This window comes from Rhopilema esculentum, chromosome 14 (genome assembly GCF_057945365.1).
Source record: "Rhopilema esculentum isolate cy_ngs chromosome 14, ASM5794536v1, whole genome shotgun sequence".
Classification (NCBI taxonomy): domain Eukaryota; kingdom Metazoa; phylum Cnidaria; class Scyphozoa; order Rhizostomeae; family Rhizostomatidae; genus Rhopilema; species Rhopilema esculentum.
The window spans coordinates 9632968-9653798 of record NC_142828.1 but is presented as its reverse complement, the minus strand read 5'-3'; the positions used below and the strand labels follow the sequence as shown (position 1 = coordinate 9653798).

At 35.7% G+C, this 20831-nt stretch overlaps 1 protein-coding gene across 3 annotated transcripts; it reads right to left on the bottom strand.

Moving 5' to 3' along the window:
* Positions 1–899: 899 nt before the first annotated feature.
* Positions 900–20393, bottom strand: LOC135696332 (uncharacterized). Of its 3 annotated transcripts, none has more exons than XM_065215704.2 (12): positions 20248–20393; positions 13191–13325; positions 10943–11042; positions 9672–9780; positions 8699–8751; positions 7654–8204; positions 6136–6196; positions 5095–5155; positions 4483–4562; positions 3591–3648; positions 2984–3046; positions 900–2276 (listed from the first exon to the last, which is right to left on the bottom strand). In XM_065215704.2, the coding sequence occupies exons 2-12, from the start codon at positions 13291–13293 to the stop codon at positions 2157–2159; spliced, it is 1359 nt and encodes a 452-aa protein (XP_065071776.2). In that variant the 5' UTR covers positions 13294–13325; positions 20248–20393; the 3' UTR covers positions 900–2156. The 3 variants fall into 3 exon arrangements, with proteins under 3 accessions (XP_065071776.2, XP_065071775.2, XP_065071774.2); XM_065215703.2 differs by lacking the exon at positions 20248–20393 and adding an exon at positions 15391–16759; XM_065215702.2 differs by lacking the exon at positions 20248–20393 and adding an exon at positions 14225–14593.
* Positions 20394–20831: the final 438 nt, after the last annotated feature.

Here is a 20831-nt window from a genome sequence, read left to right as displayed (position 1 = left end):
CTAAATCTTAATGTCAGCATCCCTATTTTCAAAAACCTTTGAATTAACTTATCGTTTTCATTAGCTGCAATGCTAGGCTCGACAATTGGTATTTTTAAAGCATGCAGCCTTACTTTTTTTCAAAAAATTAATGTGACTGAAGGCTTTTATTGTAACTTTCTTGTCATAATTTCATGCACAAACTAGAACCACAAAAACCACACATCACATACTTTAAGCACATTGAAGCTTTTTAAGAATTTTAATGTTTTTAGAAGAAAGTTTTTCGGAAAAATAATGCTATTTTTCAAAGCCTATAGCTTTACTTTTGACCCCAATTATCCTTACTTTTGAGACTAGCTAAGTCAGCTGGGCAAAATTTACTTAAAAAGCCAGGAAACTGCTATCACGTGCAAACGAGTAAGTGAATGTTCTATTTCAAATACAATGTCGTATTGAATTGGGACTGAAACTTCGAAAAAATCTAAATGACCAGACCTTTTCGTAATCATTATTCTTCACGAAAATAGAATTGTCGTTATCTCTCACTTTTTAGTACTTATCACAAATTTCATAACCCATTTATCAAATGTAAATGTCTAAACCGGATCGAGCACTCAAAACAAACATGGTTTTGCATGCCATTATAACAAATTGCGCTTTAATTTTGCTTTTCTGCTGTGTGTTTTAAGCTTTAAGATTATTCATTCAATGAAGAAGCCAAAAACAATAATAAAATCAAGCACAGAACACGAGTATCAAGTACTTTTTGTTTAAATTCAAGTTTTTAAAAAACCAGATCAAGAAACAACAAGTACGACAACAGGCTACATCAAAAGTACTTCTAAGACAATACATGCAAACATAAGTTTACAAAAATACTTTATATTAAGTCTACTAATACTAACGTGCAACTTCTGTAAAAAATTACAATACTACTACTGCAAATACAATACAAATTTATACGGTACAAAAATAGAACTGTTAACGGCAATGATTTCTTTAAGGTTGCATCCTCTCCTATCAAGCATAATTCTACCAGTTCATTATTTGCAAGTTATAAAAACGAAAACTAGCAAGTGATGATTTCCTTTCAAACAAGCAATTGTTCAGCTGAAATTAAATTTTTCAGCAAAACAAGAAAATTAATCCTTATCCTAAAACTAACTGGTTTAATAAATCATGATTAGCGAGAAACTTCCCTCCCTAATACAAAACAACCCTGTCTAAGTGGCAACGTGAAAGAAGACAGTAGATCTTTCTAAATTAGCACGATAATAAAAGAACTTTGGAAAATGAGAGTTTACTGTGCATTTTTCTTATGCCCTAGCTAGCCTAAAAAAAGCTGGAAATTAGGTAATTCTAAATGGTTTTAAACAGGATGCAAAATAGCTTCATAATATTTTCACAAGGTGATAGATTTCAATGCAATATTCATTTACATGCAAAATACAGATTTATCGAGTGGCTGTAAAAGCAACCTTCACGCTCAGAATGTTCTAATCACGACTCTACAGCACTGACAGTAAAAACAATAAGAAAGAGGCTTATGTGAATCAGAAAATAATTAAAAGATCTAAAATTTGCCCATAATTCAATCGATTGAGTCAAAAAGAAGGCATAAACTTAGACAAAAATGATGCAACCAGTGTAGGAATCAAAATTAAATAGGAGCCTGCCTATACTATTCTCAAGTTAGAACTTACAAAATCAATACTACTAAATCTATTAAGCCATAATATAAATACATCTTAATTAAATGGACACCTGACACACGTTCGCAGCTAAAAGCATTTTGTTGGATTGTTACGTTCTCCAATCGGCAACGCCGCGCTAATTCTCGACGATTTCTTTAACATAAATGAGTTCGCATGACGTGAGTGACTCAGTTTATGATAATTGAAGGACTGAAAAAAACATCGGAAAATTGACTCTGCCATCACGCGTCGAAAATACATACATCAACTTGAATTAAAAATTGTTTAAACAATTTGAAAAAGTGGACACGACGAGAGCATCTTGAAAATTTAACCCTACAGTTGAGAAACACAGCTTTCAAGTTCTGCGAAGGTGCGCGAAAATAAGATTTACCTTAAGGAAGAAAAATCAAACAGGAAATTTGATTAGCAAAATGCTGGTTCTGATTATATTCAAATTAAATTTACTTGAGTCTGTCTTCAACTGTAAGGCAACTCTAATGTGTGATGACAGGTCGGGAGGTTGCTCTTCAAGTAATGACGCACCAGATCAGGCAGAGTCTTGAAAGACGGTTCACCTTCCTTCAAAAACAGTACACCCTGGAATAACAAGTATGAACTATATTTCTACTCCGTTGTTGTATATACAGTGACGTATATTTTATAATGGCCTCTCGACTTCGAGATGAGTGATGGCAGAGCATACAGAGTGGCAAGTGATGACGTCAAAAAAATTACTTTTTGAATTTTGACTACATAGCCCAAGAGAATGCTATGATATACCTCTAGAAGTTCAATTTCAGTTAACACCGCTGCAATTATCTAACACATGGCCATTAAAACACCCGAGCTTGTTAATTGCCTAATGGTGCGTTCCTTTGTTTTATGGATTTTAGAACCAAGACCCAGACCCAAGTGACGTGATTGGGAATGTGCCAGTGTTAATGTATCAAACAGTTTCTAACAGACATAACTTTCATCATCAAATAGAAATACTCCCAAGCTCAAAGAGACATTACTCAAAAAGAGGTTTTTAGTTGAATGATTCCTATTCAATGCGGAGCTGTCTAGTTTCCATACTGCTCGACCTGATGACCTAATTAGTCTACCCTAACCCTTACCTTAACCCTAACCCTTACCTTAACCCTAACCCTCTACTTGAAATAATTAATCATACTAGTTTATGATTATTAATCATGCTTATTTATGACTATCAGGTCGAGCAGTATGGAAACTAGACAATCCGATTCAATGCATTCTTTGGACTTGCAATAAACGAAATATTTGACAGCTGATAAACAACTTACATTCTTGCTGAATACTTGATAGTGTTTACATGCGTCAGCGAGAAAGACTGTTATAACTTTCAACTAAAACACAAATAAACTTGCTAGTATCATCAACTTTACAACACTAGTAATACATCTTTAAATAACGACATATAACACGGATTACACTACTCCTTCCATTATTTACATTACATTCTTAGCTCGGCTTTCTTATTGATATCAAGCAAAATAAAGGTGATGTGACAGTGTAAAAACTAATTATAGATGGCTTAAAATCAATTTGGAAAAAGATCAAAACCAAATTTTTATCTTTGCATTTCGTCTCATACAAAAAAGGGAAAATTCAAAAATCCGAAGCTTCTAGTTCAATTCGTTTTGCATTTCCGCACAGGAGCCGACCAAATCCTAGGTTCGGCCTAACTAAGAGCATATTAGGCCATGTAGATAAAAAATCCTTCCAATCTTAGGCAGAACTAGCTAGCTTTTGATTTCAGCTTCAACTACAAAAATGCTGCATCGCTCAGCTGAAATTCACAGTAACGTGAATACGAAATAACTTGGGTTTTAAACATCACAATGTAACACCAAATGGATCAATGGAAATCAAGAAAAACGTCTGACTTACCCCGGTCCTTCCTTCACGAATCAAGTACATTCCTTGTTTTCCAATGCTTCTCAGAAGGCTAGAATAATACAAACAGTTACTAAGTTACTCAAACTAAAATACAGAAAGATGCAATGATATTAGAGCAAATATATTCAAGGTGAAATTAAAATTGTATGAAATTATAAATTTTCAAGAGCTTGTATTCTCAGCAATTTAACTTGCCTCTAGATGATAAGCAATTTTACATCACGCTGCCGTAGTGATGCCAGTTTAACTTTAGCTCTGCACTTGTTCAGAGTTCTGACTTCCCAAATAATTATTTTTAACCCAAATATCGGTTAGCGGTTTTCAATAACAAAGCAAGAGATCGCTTTCAATTTACCATCCCAGGAAAATGAAAGTGGCTGAGACGGCTTTAAAATGAGTTGCTTCTAAGAGATCCTGGTGAGGAAAGGAGGGAATCTTTACAAAAGATCTTTTTTATACTGACTATAACGTCTTATACCCGGAGGAGTGTCAGCAGAAACGCTTTAGTGTGTTTTAAAATATTTCATTTAATTTCATAGCAAATTTCAAATTTTGCACCGCCAAACATTTTAAATTTCAAATCGCTTAAATGAGACTATTCACGGTTTATTGGAAATCCAGACCATATGTGTCGGAATCTTCAACTTAGCTGGGCGTGCAATTAAAGACTCATTGCTAACAATGGGCCTTTGCGAGCGTGGCGACGATCCATCAATGGCAGTAAACTTCTACGAATTAACCAAAATTGATTTCAGACTGTCTTAAAATGCATTATGGGATGCTTGCGTAGCGCAATGGCTCACTGTTAGCAATGAGTCTTTAACGCATGATCGAAAATATAACTTCATCATTTGTCTACACAGATATAGACTTTGGCACTCACCATTCAGAAGTCTCCCTTGAGAATGAATCTTGAAAAACAGAGGGTGGGAGCACTTTTTCATCGGGGTCATCTGGGGATACCTAAAGCAAAACAACAATACCGGTTGAAAATGTTTAAAAAAATTAGAATAGCCGAGTAAACAACCATCGAAGGAGTTTATGATCGAGAAACCTTGAGTCAAAATCAATTTTTCTTTTCAAAGTTATTACTACAGAGAACTAGTTTTATGGGGGGGGGGTTGATTGGAAGAAATTTTTAATTGGCGTAACCCTAGCAATTACTGGGAAATTTCCAGAGGATAGCGAAGGGGTGGACAATTTTGTTTAAAAGGCAGGCCCCTGTGGGAGACAAAAGACTCTTTCAGTGATCTCCCGCATACGGTCTGTGGCCTCCCAAAGTGGAACTCTGGTAATCAATTCCAGCAAAAATTTGGTCACCCGGCAGTTACTCTGTGTAACAATAAGCGGTCTCCCGTAAAAAAAGCCAGTCGTCCCGGATGCACGGGAGAGAGAATTATCCACCCTTCTAAGTGATAGGTAAAAGTTGCTACATAGAGACTTGGTTGATTTATATAAAAAAGGTAAGTTGAATGTATCAAATAAACATCCGTACCCCCAAAGGATCTACAGGTTTCTTCTTTGAACTGCAGCCACTTGGCTTTCCTCTCTGCAGCCTATCAAAGCAAAATTGAGATAATGGATTCAATTAACTGAATAAGAACACAATATGCTTTCTCTCACTCCCAACCTTCAATCGTGTTAGAGCAAAGATAACCAATCAGGTGCAATGGTGGCGCCACAGGGGGATAGGAGGACACTTCCCCCGATCTTGGCAGGATCAATTTTGGATTTCGTCTAAATTCGAAGAGAAAATGTTGGCGAAGGGGTAATATTTTGGCAACGTCTTTTTTTGTGATGTAATTCTATGATTTTAAAGTTGGCTTTACATGACTAAAATTTAGTCAATGACGTTCCCTTTTGGTTAATTTGGTGTTCCCTGTTGGTAAAGGGGCGTTTTTTGACAATAAAAGGGACATGGCCTAGAGTTATTTGTCTGTCCCCCAGAGCCCAATGGCTAGTGCCGCCACTGATCAGGAGGCCTTCCTTATACTGGCTAAATTCAAACCTGACTGTTAAAAACACACGAAAGATACACAGTGGCCAAAGCCATAGTTTAAAAATAGGCATCAAGTGAACGTTGGTGTCTTGGCTGTGTCAATGGTTGCAATGCAGAATCAAAAAGGTGGTCGAGCAAAAACTTTTTTCTCAACACCACTGGAGGTTTCAGTAAACCTTTGTAGTATCAACTAATTTTTGATAGGGATATCTGAAAGTTTAAAAACAATCCTTTCAAGACTGCTTCTTTGGTAAAAAAACCTTATGCCTCAGACTACTTCATTTTCAACTGTCCTAGGAACAACACTTTTTTCGTTGACCTTTCATTTGCCCACTTGTCAGTAGAATACTGGGCAACAAATAATTTACAGTACATAAACTAGAAATTTTAGCTTTCCATCTTTTAAAATGTTTAATTGTACTTACAGGGATATATAAAAGTCAATAATTAACTTTCGCACGGAATATTTTGATATTCTCTATAAGAATATCGATAAGAATAAGCTTTCGAAATTGTAAACTAGAAACTTGTACTTACATTGTACCAGAAATTTGGTTTCCATTTGGATCGTCTGAATCTGAACTATCACTATCAATTCCTACAAAATAATTGATACTTATCAAAATTGTATCAATGATGACGTCATAAAATTTTACATCGCCATTTTCTAAAATATAGAATATACAATATATACTCATGGATGTTGAAAGCTGTTAAAACATTTGAAGAAATAGGTATCATGTTTACTAAAGGTTTTCAAAGTTGCTTTGGCTTTGATTCTAAATTTTAGACCGAACACCAAACTACCATTTCTGAATTATAACACAGGCCTTTATAGTTCAGCCTTACTGGTTACTTTTTGCAGTTCCAGTAACATCAAGTCTTGAAATATAGATTGGTTGGGGTGTCCTAATTAACCAATGGCACTTGTTTGCTATAGTGCAAACACTCATTGTTTCCCTGTTAAATGCACCGATCGATACAACCGCCGTGGCGCGAAAAGCCGTATCATGGGGGCAGCGGTAATATAGAGAAATTGATGTTGCGCTAAAATGGGGAAGTCTTCAGAAAAGGCTTTAAACGCGTGTTTTAGTCTTTTTATGCTAGACTAACGATAAATCACCAAGAAAAAGTTTATCAAGTTTATTCAGAGTTTTTATTGATTACATCCTGTTGCAAGCTGAATAATAGTTTGCCCCCCCCCCCCCTACGTGGGAACTGGAAGATATTACTGCCAGCCTTTTCTACTTAATGCTTATCCCTAGCCAAACCAGAAGATTCGTCACCAGTTTTTATCAAATAAAAACCCACCTCTACAAGGATATAAAATGGGCAAGGGAGAAACTTCTGCAACATATTCTCGCTTATATTATGAAATAAAATAAAATAAGAAATGAAATAAAATTTTGCAAGCGTTTTTTTTAAGATCGTTGGGAAAATTTATCAGTATGTTGGTTTAAAAAAAATAAAGATTCTGCGAGACATATCACAATCGCCAACAAGTTGAATAAAAAATGAATTAATTAGCACAATAAAGTCATATTTTCTCTACTTATGTTGTTCTTATTTATCTTGTATATATTTTTCTTTTGGCATAGTTGGCATACTGAATCAAGTATACGCGTCCTACAAAAGTTAGCTGCGTGTGCAAAAAAGACGGGGGTCTAGTTATCTATAGTTAAAATTGGTTTTTATTGCTTCAGTACAATATTTCAATGCTATGGGAAAGCACAGAAACTCTAAGTTTAAGGAATTCATCAAGACCGCACAAAATAAAATTGGGTTCCGAAACCCCTCGGCGGATCGAGCAGCAAATTTATGCGATCACACCCTTCAGATTGGCTTAAAATGCATTTCAGAATATTTCTCGCAGTCACTTCTTCCAATCGCTTAAAACGTTTTACTATCTTAATTGCTGCGTTTGATTAATTTCATTCTTAAAATGGAATTCGTTCCTTTATGAGGCCCCCTAGCCTCAAGGCCCTGGGGCAATTTGCTCCCACCCCCCCCCCCCCCATTCCTCTTTGGCAGCCCTTTCCATAGTCTTCAACATACCTTCCGTTTTTAAACGTTGAATCTCATAGCCAGGAGGAGCCTTTGGATCTTTTTGCTTCAGTTTTTGGGCCAACGCGTCAGCAGCTGCCTTCCTTGTTAAATATATATCTTCTGAGATACTATGCCATGATAAATCTGAATTCTTTTTAGGGACTGGCGGCCTTGGATATTGCGCGGGCTTGGGGGCGACCGGTAGAACTGGTTTTGAATTAGGGTTCGGGTATGGCGGCATAGTCCTTTCTTGGGGTTTCGGTGCTTGGGGTTTCGGTGCTGGCGGTTTCGGAGCTAACGATTTCGGCATGAATGGGTTAGGTTTTCTGTCAATCCCAAGATTGACTGGTCTTGCCGGTAGCATGCCAGACCTTTTTGGGGTTATTGGTGGAGGCGCCTCTGGTTGTCGAGGCGGCGTGTCTTTCGGTCTTGGCATCCATGGTTGCCCAGCATTTGAAGCAGGTTTTGGTGGATGAAATGTCTCTATATTGTCAGTTTTTTCGTAGTCATGTTGTACTTCTATGGGTGCAGTTGAATCACGGCAATAATCGTAGGACTCGCTTTGAAAAATGGGAGGCAATTCACAAATGGCATCAGTAGAGATAAAATGATATACTTATTTGTTGTGTAAATGTATAAAATTTATAAGAATAAGAAGCAATAATCTTTATAATTCAAATTCAAATTTCTTTCTTTTGGCAACATGCATACCAAGAAATTTCGAAATTTGTACAAAGATAAAGAAAGGGCGATGTCAAAGGCAAATATACATAGGAGGTTGCTTCTTTAAACTGATAACATTTTCATGCACTAAGCAAACAGAATTTAGAGGTCTCCACTCTTTTAGCCTCCAATGTTGTTTATGAATCAATCCCATATTTGCAACCTAATAGTGTAAAATCGCATCATGCATGTTTCTCTAAATTATCAAATTATAATCTAGCTCACTTTTTAAAAATTTTCTTTGGAGAAAAGAGCAACAAGTATTTTTATCATTTCGGCATTTCTTTTAACAAGGAATCGCAAACTTGTTTTGATGATAATTAAAACATACCATCCATCAGCTGCCACTCTCCCCATTTCTTGTGTTAACTTCTCTATCCACGTCTTAACGAAAGAAACACAACTACAAGTCAAACTTAATGGCAACATAGGCCAGTGGTAGCCATGTAAACATGTGCCAAATACAATTTTACATTAAAGGGACTGTAAGTGTGAGAATTTTACACCTACTGTAATGATCTAGCCCCCTACTTGGGCCGTGGTCCGTGGGCATAGCCCATGGGGAAATTCTGGAAACCACCCTTTTCAAATTTCAGACCCTATTTTGTAAAATATTAAAGCCACAACCTTCTAAATGCACTTTTCTCAGTTGGTAAATAATAATGAAATAAGACCATGTTTAGACAAATTAGGTGTGATCTAAGCAAACATGAGGGCAATTAGGCCATATTACCACCCACACGCCACACTCTGGATGAAGAGGGCTGCCTCTGATTTAACCTTAGATAATCTTGAATGATAGGAAGGTAGATTGATTTTGAATAGAAGTTGGAAGAAATCCAAAATAAAAATACATAACATTGTATATAAATGATATTTAAAGGTTTTCTGCTTTCTTGAAAAAATTATGAGAATGTATTTTTGCAATATAAAGCAATGAAATTGGTACAAGCAAAAAAATAACACAATGGTGGTTAAGTCAACTTTGAACAAGAAAAATAACATCACAACTCTTTTTCTGCCAATGGGTCCTTTACCTAGTGATAAAATTCAGTGTTGCTACCAAAGTGATTCCAAGCAAGAAAATTCAATCTGACAACTATCAGCTCTATGTGTGAAACTATTTTTGTGTGATCTCATACCAAATCAAACAAGTCAATCTATAGCTTGGCTTCCCTTTTGCCTTCGACTTAGCATCTCACTCCCATTTCCTTAATACAATCACAAATTGTAAATGAAAATACAATCACAGGAGAAAGGAAATACAATCACAAATTGTTAATGAAACAATGGACTTTCTGTACCTCTCTCTCATCATTTGAGGAAACCAAAAAATAAAAAGGTTTCTTTCCAAAGGATTCTGGTTTCAGTGATATACCATAGACACCATTCTCAGATAAATCTGCTTTGACTCTACAAAACAAAAGACCAAAGTCCAGAAACACAATCCTCTCTATTCAAAGAAACAATACAAGTAATCCATTCTGCAAAGTTCATGACAAAAATAAATCTAAGGCTAATAGAGATCAAAATTGTTAAAACAAATCTTTCTCTAAACAATTAAAGAGTAAACAGTCTTTTGATATATATATAGTTCTTTGTCTATTTTGGCATGTTTTAGACTACCTTTGAATCAAGCCACAGCTGAGACTTTGAAAATTTAAGAATAATATGCATCTACATGCCTTTTGGTTAACTTGGCAATATCCCAAGTCCTTTGCAGGAAGCATGGTTTTGATACAAGGCCTTTGGTGATCATTACTATTACAAATACACCCCCCTCAAGAAAGTGTACGGACAATTTCCTATCTAGCTGCCAATCTGCTGTTAGAAATGTTGTTTAGAAATTTCAAAGACCATCTTAATTAAAGAGCTTTTATGAATTTCTTGAGAGTTTTTTGAAGTTTCTTTTGAACTATTTATTTGTCAAAAACTTTACTTAATTGATAAAGAGGAAAATCTTGTGAGGGTTGTCAAGATGATAACAATAAAAAGGAAAGAATGACTTACAAACAGCGGCTAGAAATAATATTTTAGTAGAATGATTGGAAAAGCTATTCTTAAATTGCTAATATTATTGGATGCACACAGACTGCTTCCTTTAATATTTGCTAAAAAGGTTTAAAAAAACAAGAGTAAATGATTTTTTGTTGTAGGGAAAGAGCAAAAACTTTTAAAGAATGATAACAGACTATCATCAAAACTGGTCATTTTGACCAGCCTGAATTTGTTTTTATTCAAAAGGGCAATCAATCTTTGAACTGATTGGATTCTTTCAGGAGGGAAGTGTATGCAGGTTTTGCTCTTCATCAACAAGAACATTGAAAAAATGATTGTTTTTCAATATAGTGCAATCAATTTATATAAAAAAGTTCTATAAAAAGCAAAAAGATACCAAAAGTAATAAGGCAATCAATACAAATTTAGCAACGTATTTAGCATTTAGAATTGTTTCTCTAGCTATTAGTTTTTCCAGAAAGTATGAGTAGAGGAATCCAAAACAGTTATAGGAACAATTACATAAACTCTAGCTACTAACAGCCAAACCCATACAAGTTGAAGTAAAGTGACTCACTCATATCCAATGATGCAAAATGCATTTTGCTCCTTTGATGATTTGAAATCCTTGTAATAATATAAACATCCTTCTCTTAAAATCAAATATCTTGTTTGCACTGAAAGAAAAAAGAAGAAATAAATCTGAAATGCAGGCCTTCCCGGGAACGGCATGCAATCGTACTCGCACACACTGGTACAGGCCCCCCCCCCAAAATGAGGATTGTGTTTAATTGCATGCCTATTTTTGTAATCATTTGTTTGTTATTTAACCAATAAGCTGGAAACTAATAAGGTGACAAAAAACAAGAAATTGTTTTGTTTTTTATTTTTATGTGTTTTACAAGTCTTGTCCACCGTACTGGGTCACCATAATCATTTTGAAGAGTTCTTCTGACGACATTTGAATGCAATCAAACACGGACTAAATGACGGTAGCATCGAGCTAGTAGTAGTCCAGTAAATCTTATTCTTACATCTACGGCAGATTCTTACATTTTAGGCTATAATATTTAAGCCCAAGACAATAAGCAATATGTAACAAATATTTGGTGCAAGTTGTGTGCAAAATATCAGATCATCAGGCACCCATCATTCTAAGGAACTGCAGATTTTATGCGAAAGCATGCGCCGATGGCCCAGGCTGAAAAGCTCGCTTTCTGTATGCCATTTGTTTTATGCCAGTGACTTCAGTATCCAGTTCCTACCGCCAGCTAGGATAAGCGGGGTGCAATGGAATGCTAAACAGCCCTCCCCAGAAGGGCTTATGCAATATGGCATATTTTTCTGACAGGGATGTCCTGTTCTTCCACAAATTATTCAATGTTGTATTGTTCTCATATGAAAACAGAAAAATTTGGAAAATGGCAGGTTGCGACAAAGGCATGAAATTTTCAAGGATTACACTTGGAAACAGAATGATAGCATTCTGGATTCCAAGAGAGAGAGATCTGCAATAGAATTGTTCTGTTTCAAGCGTTTGCACTGGAACATTTTGTGCTGTTTTCAAATCGGACCATTTTCAAATCATGCCATTTTCAAAATGTGCCGTTTTCAAAACTGTTTACATATCCCTTTTGATAAGACATGATTGAAAGTGGGGGCCAAAATATTAACATTTTTAAGGATTTCATGAAGACTGCCACCATGATTGATGGCAAGAGGGATTGTCGGAAACTGCATCTAAGATATTTTCAACATCAAATTTAGTAAAGATCCCTGGCAATATTCATAAGCTTTCCTTTATTGTTTTGCCACCAGAGATATTTATTGCTAAAGTTGTGTGAAAACTGAAGAAGTGACTTAAGAATGCAGGTTTTAGAAGTCTCCAGATACTTTGTAATTAAACCTTTGTAGAAATGAGACAAAACATCAATAGCCCTCCATCACATGCCTAAAGCAGTCAAGGGGTGCAAAATACTGCACTTGTGCTAATTTATTCACAGGAAGCCTGGAAATGCCTTTAATTGGATGCTCATAAGACGTTTCTGTGGCCCGGCCTTGTTATTAACATGTTTCTCTTCTCTTTAAAATTTCTGTCTATGTTTTCCAAAAAGGAATGGTGCCCTCAATGCTTTTTTAAAAGAATTCAGCTTCTCTATAGATATCCAGAGCCCTAATTCTTCCAGTAATCTAATAGGAGAATACATACACATTCAATTAACTAGAAACAACTTCAGATCAATAAAATAAACTTTTTAGGTTTCTTTTTACACAAAGATGCAAAAGCACTAAACCATGAAGTTTGCTTCACAAGATGGGCTCACTATTTTTCTAGCTTTCTAGAAATGCATATTTGAGCATAACAATGAAATTTGAAACAAAGAACTTGGTAGATATGTTAACAAAATACTTTTTACATCTAGATAAAGGAACAAGGAAACTATCTTGCATGAAGACTTTATTTTTTATTCAAGGAAATTCTTCAAACTTCAAATTTGCTGCCCTTTATGACATCCATACAAGAATGGAGTCTTCTTTTTATTTTTGCATATTTTGGATATAAATTTTTGCATACATTCAGATATTGGAGCCAAAGAAAATCATATTTCATGTAATTTGCAATACACAAAAACCAGCAGAAGGCTGGGGATGTGTTGAATACACAAAGTGCAACATTTCTCTCTTTTATAGTAACACAATTTAAATGTCTACTGAATCTCAATTTAGATGTTTCAAATGTCAATAGAATCAATATTTCAGCAGTGAACAAAAGTATACTAATGCCAATTTAAAATCAAAATAGAGCAACGTAAAAAAGAACTTACTTGATCTGAGTCTTCCACCTGGTTTGACTACAAATCCAGCATGAGAAACTCCTTCACCTAATAAACTTTTAGCTGCTATGTTTTTCATTGGAACTCTCTCCATTTCCTCTGACAACTGAATACAAACTCAGGTACCTACAGTCAGAATTTGAAATGTTTAAAGTATTTAAAATTCAATTTTCCCGTTTTGCTATTAACAAATTTGGTCATAAGCTATCTTTCATTTTAGATTATTGTCTCAGTGGGTTCTAGACAAAATAGAAAAATGATTTAAAAAGCTTTACCAATATCTAGTTGAACGATGTGACAAAAAAGACAAAAGCAAATGTCAACTTTTCATGCATGTAGCATGTTGCCACACTAGTGAACATAATTGGAAACTTTCATGTGACTTATAGGCAAAAATTTGCGACAAATGTGTGAATACATATGAGTTCAAAATTATGGAAAATCTGGGTGAGGTAGAACCTTTTCCATTAAAATACTGAAATATAATTAATGTATCATGAAACTTGTATTATCACAGTGGAAATGAAAAGAACATGGAAGCTGGCGTGATTTGATCAATTCTCGCTGCTAAATATAAAGTTTCAAGTGATATCATATCCTTGATTTCCTTGAAAGTTTCAAGTGATATCATATCCTTGATATCCTTGACTGGTAATTACCGGAGGCCTTGCGAAAAATACACAACATCTTAATTAATTATGAATGTCGAAGTTCCTTTGAAAAATGAGATAGCTACAACCCAGATAAGGGGGGAAAGGAAAGACTACCTTGTGGAAAGAAGGCATTTAGTGAAAATGTTAAACATGAACTTCGATGCTATAACCGTTACGATAAAACTGAAAGTTTCGAAGGATTTTGGATTCATGAGCTAATGACCTATGATGGATACTTCCAGGCCGCTTTTGTCCACAACCCAAGACGCTTTGCCGGTGGCTTAATCAACTCGGTTCTTGATGATCCCAAACACAGTATATTAATAGTTAGTTTTAAAAATTGCAATAATGCAAAGATAATCATAGTATTACCTTCAATCTCTTCAGTGTAGTAAATTTAAAGCGGACCAGAAAAAAAATATGTCCGAGACCTTCTAGGCGAACAGGCCAAGCAGGAGGCGACCTACACTTCTAGCTTTGGCAGCATCATTTTCGAAGCCTCGATTGTCTTTTCAACATCAATAACAAATGAACGATCTTCTCCTAATAAACTGTTAGTAGCAAGTACTTTGGATTCTGCACAAACTTCGATTCAGCGAGACCAGGTCCTAGAACACTTCGATATTTCTAATTGTTTGAAGTATTTTCCGCGTTGTGACGTCACGGTTAAAGTGCAAGAGTTTGTCACAGGGTGTCGAAATGTTGCTTTTGGACAGCTCATTTTGGGGGGTGTGTCCTGTCCTATCAATAATAATTATCTTGTCATAAGTGCCATGAAAGAATGGAAACTCAAAATACGAAGTAACTTGGAGAAGTTAACTGTTCTGCTAGAAAGTTAAAACTGTACACTGCGAAATATAAACATAAACTTGCCTGTGTTACCTAAACTTTGATAGAAAAACAAGATTTGTGAAAATATGTAATTTCGCATCGATTAACTAGCTACGCGTTGCCTATTGTGTAATATAGCAATTGATTTGTGTATAATCCAACAAGAAAAAGAAGTGTGGGTGGTATGTGAGCGAAACGAGATTTGAAAATTGAGGAATATCAGTATTTACTGTTGAGAATTAAAGATACGATTGGGCAAGCCATAGGTAATGATAGCTCGGTAACTTCACAGTGGCTCTGCTTCTATGGAAACTTTTTTGCGCCGCATTGATTAAAATACAGACTTAATTGGTTTATATTGGAAGAATTGGTGCAGTCCCCCATCACTTCCTTTACCTCATCTGCTCCAGTGTTGCCTCGAATCGAAGTAGCAGTGAACTCCACTCTTGTGAAAGTGGTGTTCTAGAATTTTGCTCGACTACAACTGCCGAGCAATTTTCCATTGGATGTGTATTTGAAGTTTTTTAAATCAAATTTCATTCATGCTCTTTTTAAGGAACACTTTCTTGAAACCAATTTATTTTTCTGTTTCCTCTAGACCTTTGCTGCTCTATTCGTTAGCAATCTGGGAAAACATTCGACATAAGAAAAATTATTTGAAAATGGAAATTAAGTAAAATTTTCAATTTGCATTTTAACGTCCTTACCCTGAATTCTTCATGCAACAACGCTGAAAATATTTGTGTCTTTATGCAACAGAGTTGAGACCTTCATGCACTTCAAGTACTGATCATATGGTCCCACAATTGTTACTAGTGTGACGAGGATGTTCCAAGACTGTTTGTACTAGCATGTGTTGTTCCTTGAACAAAGTTCTAGCAATGCTGCCTTATCATATTGATTGAGCGGGTTCTATCTAAAAATTCGTCGCCATTGAGTTCACGGGTTTATCCTACGTATTATCATATGTTTATCCCACGTAACCCACGGGTTTAAAAACACCTGTCAATGTGTTGGATTTCGTGGAAATAATCGCGATTGATTGATTAAACGGGAAGTGAAACCAGGTGTCCTGTGATGTCACGCCATATGGATGATATCATTTTGAATAATCTTGATATGTATTTTCCATAATATTTACTTCTGTAATTGAGTTGATAAGATTAGTCACACAATTTTAGGATACAGAACACGCGCATTTTTTAAGAAATACCCTATTACACGAAAATAACGCGGTACACCAAATAATGCGGAACAAATTAATGTGATTACAAATTAAGAAAACTTGTGCGATTGGATTTCAAAACGTGTGGTAATTTATGCGAATCAACAAAATTCAAATACTAAAATGGTATTTAATTTAATATACACATTCTAATTCAGTACAGACGAAAAACAAAAAAGATGACAAAAAGGCTTAAGCCAAAGTGGACTGGTGATTCCAATAAAGGTAGCAGTCACGTTAGTTGAGCCAAGTGAAAGAGGTCGAGTAGCTCCTGATCAGAGAGTGTTTTGATGACTCGAAAGGTACTAGAAATTGAGCAAGATGAAGATGATGACGAAGATGGTGTATTTCAAGAGGAAACAGTTGATAATGAGGACATTCAAATGCAATAAAAAGTATTATAAGTTTCTCAAGTACTTTACTTAAAACTATGAGAGATGTTTCATTTTTAATAGAACTTTTGCAAAGAGCACCTTCCGGTCCTTACGTTTTTTGGACGCGTTCTGTTATCCTCATTTTCAGATACAATAATATATTCAAGATATAATCGTAAAATCCGGCTATTTCAATAACTTTGAAAAACTAAGAACAAATTAAAGTGGGATCAAAAAACGGAGGTCATGAAATTAATGGGGTTTCAATCAACGCGTAATTTTTCAATTCACCTTAAGTTTCAGTTTCAGTTTCATTAGTTATCAATCAATCCTAAATACAATTCATACACAAAACTCTACAACTATGATACATAACAACACTTAGAACTAAAAACTAACAATACTAAAAAAAATAAAAAAATACTTTACATGATTGAATTTAAGATTGACTGATTAAGGAGGAGCTCTTTAAGTAGGTAAACTAATCGAAAGAGAGCCCCACCCCCCCCCCCCGTTATTTTCGTGCAATAAGATATGCCTAAGGAAAGTACCCATCTTTCATTTCGTTAATTTAACTGCTTTAGTAAAAGGTTTTTCAAGTCCCAAGTGCTAAAGAGCTACTTTTTGAAACAAAACAAACTTAACGTAAGATAACATGAAATAGAATACATCAGTGGCGTAGGAACAACGGAGGCCTAGATAGGCCTAAGTGGCACGTGCTTCGGCTTTATTCAAGAAATAATGATTTGCCCTCTTCTTTTGACAAATATATTTTTAATCTTATAAAAGTGCCTCTTGTGTCGTAAAAGGGCTCCGTCTGAACATAGGTCTCCCGTGCCATTTAAGACTGAAAAGACTGCAATTTAAAACCAAGATAGTTAATGCCCCTGAAAATTAACGATATCTCCTGGTTTTATCTCAAACGCTTAATATAATTTGATAGAATGCTGCGATGGTCGTGAGTATAAGACATCTGCAGTCACCATTTCCAATTCAATGTTTGGCAGTTCCACAATAGAACAGAAACTATAGGAAGCCAATCAACTACGGGCCATTGTACAGCTCTCTTACAAATATGGTATCATTTCCGAGTTCCAGATGCTGTTTTGACTGAGTTCCATCCGTGTTCCAAACAAAAATTTCATTGTTTCAATTCACTCACTTCCGAGGTACACAACGGTTATTTCCGAGTTCTAAAAGTTTATTTCCGAGCTCTAGGATTGACTGCTGTTGTCCTCCACAGCGTCTGGAAAATCGTTTCAAAATCACGAAGGAGAAGAAGGAAGGAAAAGGGCGAACGAATTACATCAAACTGGCAATTTTAAGATTTTGAAGAGACTGCGATAAAACTTAAATTTCACTTTTTTAGTTTGAGCATTACTTTTTTCAGGCAGCACTTTTTAGCTATATGTTGGAAAACTGACTGAGTTCTGTGCACCAAGGAACTCACTCTGGATCCGCCTCTGTATCAGTGGCGTCGAGAGGGGGGTTAGGAGGAGCAAAAAGTCCGGGGCCCGAGCTCCGATGGGGCCCGTAATAAAGTAACAAGATCTATTTATAATGCAAAAAAGCTAGTATTTCAGCTAGTTATACGAAATCAACGCCTGAAAGTTTATTGCAGAGAAATGTCCACATGTCCCTGATTCATATAAAATCTTTTTGCACATTCTTGTAAAAATCCTTAAAAAACTTTTTCAACCATTGTACTTAAAAGGGGTGTTTCCCTTGTTCTCCGGGAGACTGAAGGGCGTGGCAACATGAAATTTTCTTATGGGGTCCAGTGTTGTGAATCACTCCCGGCCAGGCTATGGACGGCGAAATTACTCACCCTTTCACTTTCTCCGTATAAAGGTTCTTGCCTTTTTAACAGCATCTCATTTAGGTATACTCAAACCTAGGCACGACAAAGGAGCACATCATTAGGATCTGGGCCACAAAGCAGCAATTCTAGACTAATTTCACTTATTATATTTCTCCTAGGGCCAATTTCAGAAAAATATAATGAACCATCTTATGAGAAGGTAATAGGAATGTTTTGCAAGCATAAGCTTTGAGATTTCTGAAACTCCTCTACTTTGCTAATGGCTGAGACCGCAAATCCATTGGACTTGCAGGGGCCATAGCTCCTTCCCCATATTATTCCAGCTGCTATAAACGTTTTACAGAATTTTTAATTGTTCTCATTATAGCGGATCGGCTACACTAAAATTGTATGTGAATGACAAGCAGCATGATCATTTTATAAGCATGATCATTAATACCTAATAAAAGAAAACATGCCATTGTGTAGGCATATATTGATTAGCAGAAAGGTTTGAGTACAATTACATTGATAATGATGATGTTATGTTTGGTTGCCTAGACATGAACTAAGCAAGATTCAATTATTCATTGTCAGCAATACTGAGATTCAATCAAAACATAGTGTACTCATTTTTCGTACACAAAAACGAGCGGACACGAAATCCCTTTTGCTGCTCTTGGATTTTTATCTTATTCAATAAACTTTTGGTTGAATTTTGCAAGATGGTTGTTGCTTTTTCAATCTTTCCATTAGTTTTTTAGAATGTATAGTAACAGAGATGTAGTGCTATGGGGGCTCAGGGGGGCTAGGCCCCCATGTTGATGCCAAAAATTGGCAAATTCTTCTTTCACTATTGTTTTTCGCAACATTTTGTTATTTTGATAGCACTACACCACCGTATATTAACATCCATAATAGTTATGTCCCTGCTCATAGTAACTTTAAAACTTCAAACTAACACAAAAGAAGTCAGTATTTTTTAATAGGGCACTTTTCGGTGTTCTAAACAGCGTAGTTTCAAAAAGGTCTGGGTTGGTCTCCCCAACCTTCATTTAACCCCGCTCGGCTCCCATCACAGCCCAATTTCTTTCAGACCATTGCGAGGGAGAATTGAAATGAGGTTAGTGATGACATCATAAATCTTTTTTAAGAATATAGAACATTATCTGAATGACTTCATGAAATAGCCTTACATTTGAACTGAATTTATCCCACATAATGTGTTAAATGAACACAGGCTAGTTCCTTATCAATTTAGTTTAATTTCATTTGGTCCCAGTTATAAAATTTATGAACTAACCAAAAACAACACTGTTTGTTAGAAAATTTCGTGTCGTTCATTTTCATTTGTCATTTCTCAGTTGATTGGTATACTATCCAGCCATAATTGGACAACCGATCCAATCATAATTGGTTTTGAATATTTAGAGCGATTTTTAAGGTTCTCTCCAAAAAATACTGATTTATGGCAATATCACCACAGGCCCATTTCCACTTCATTCGCAAATCGCAAATCGCATGCGATCTTTTGTCTGAAAATTCACAGGCGAACGTTCGCAATGCGATTTTGACCTGTTCGCAAGGGTAGATTTCTTGCGAACGTTCGCATGCGGATAAAGGCTAGCCAATCAGAAACCATCAATTAAAGAAAAACCCGCGGCAACATTTGAATCAAAACAAGAAGAGAACAATCATTTTCTTTAATCAGGTATCTGTTTGAGCAATTACACTGTATCATTATTCTTTTATTAGATTAAATGAGTTGGTAACTATTACCATAAAACTAAAAAACATAACAGCAAAATGGCTAAAAATTTCATCGTTTGTGATTAACAAAATTGTACCGAAGGCAGCAAGAACGCGGATCGCAGCCGAATTTTCTTCAAAAGGGTAAGCTGTAAGCTTAATGAAAATGGGTTTACATCGCTAATCCCAAAGCAAATGAGCTGTTAGAAGAATTCACCGCCATGAAACGCCAACCCTTCGATTTTCGCAACAATTGACGAGAAAGGAAGCCATATGCAAATTTAAAGTATCTGATCTTTGCACGCTTTGTGAATTAAAAGTCGAAACATTTGGACGCTGGATATAACAAACTACAGATGGTGGGAAAACATGGAACCTATGACAGAAAAGAGTACCAAAAATCATAATTACTTACCATAAACGAATCTTTCCTGGTTAGCAAACAGTGGAAAACAGAGGGCAAAATCCAGCTTTCTATTAATTTTACGATAACTCCACCTTTAACAACAAAATATTTCTAGAAGTGGCCTGATCGCGGGAAATTACAATCATGCAGGTGTCATTAACCGGACTTTTGATATTGCTCAACCAAAAGAAGACATTTCTATTCAATCTGCATGCGAAAAATATTGGATTAAACTCTGGAAGGTTCCCGTATCGTTTCGGTTGATCCTTCTATCAATATTTAGCCTATGTTACACATGGCGCTGTACAGTGAAAGCGACCCGCTGAATACAGCATAACAAATGAATTCGGCATCATCTGCGTTTGAGATCGACTTCCTTGTTGCAATAATTACGTCATTCTCTGCATAGCTGAAAAACTCGTGATAACCGAACCAAACCCTTGTGGTCTATTTTCAACAGACGATCATTTACGAAAAATATTCCCAAGATAGTCTCTATAAGATAGCCCCTTTTTGGGGGCTTTTAATGTTGAGAGCCCTTAGTTTTTGAACTTACACTGCGCAAACGTAAGCAATTTTACTCCAAGATTACA

What these genes read in the sequence shown, in the direction of transcription:
- LOC135696332 (XM_065215704.2), bottom strand. Translation starts at nt 13,293, where the DNA reads ATGGAGAGAGTTCCAATGAAAAACATAGCAGCTAAAAGTTTATTAGGT. An exon ending in AACCAAATTTCTGGTACAAT is followed by an intron (nt 5,156 to 6,135) that starts GTAAGTACAAGT and finishes TTGCTTTGATAG; the next exon opens with GCTGCAGAGAGGAAAGCCAA. An exon ending in ATCAAGTATTCAGCAAGAAT is followed by an intron (nt 2,277 to 2,983) that starts GTAAGTTGTTTA and finishes TTGTTATTCCAG; the next exon opens with GGTGTACTGTTTTTGAAGGA.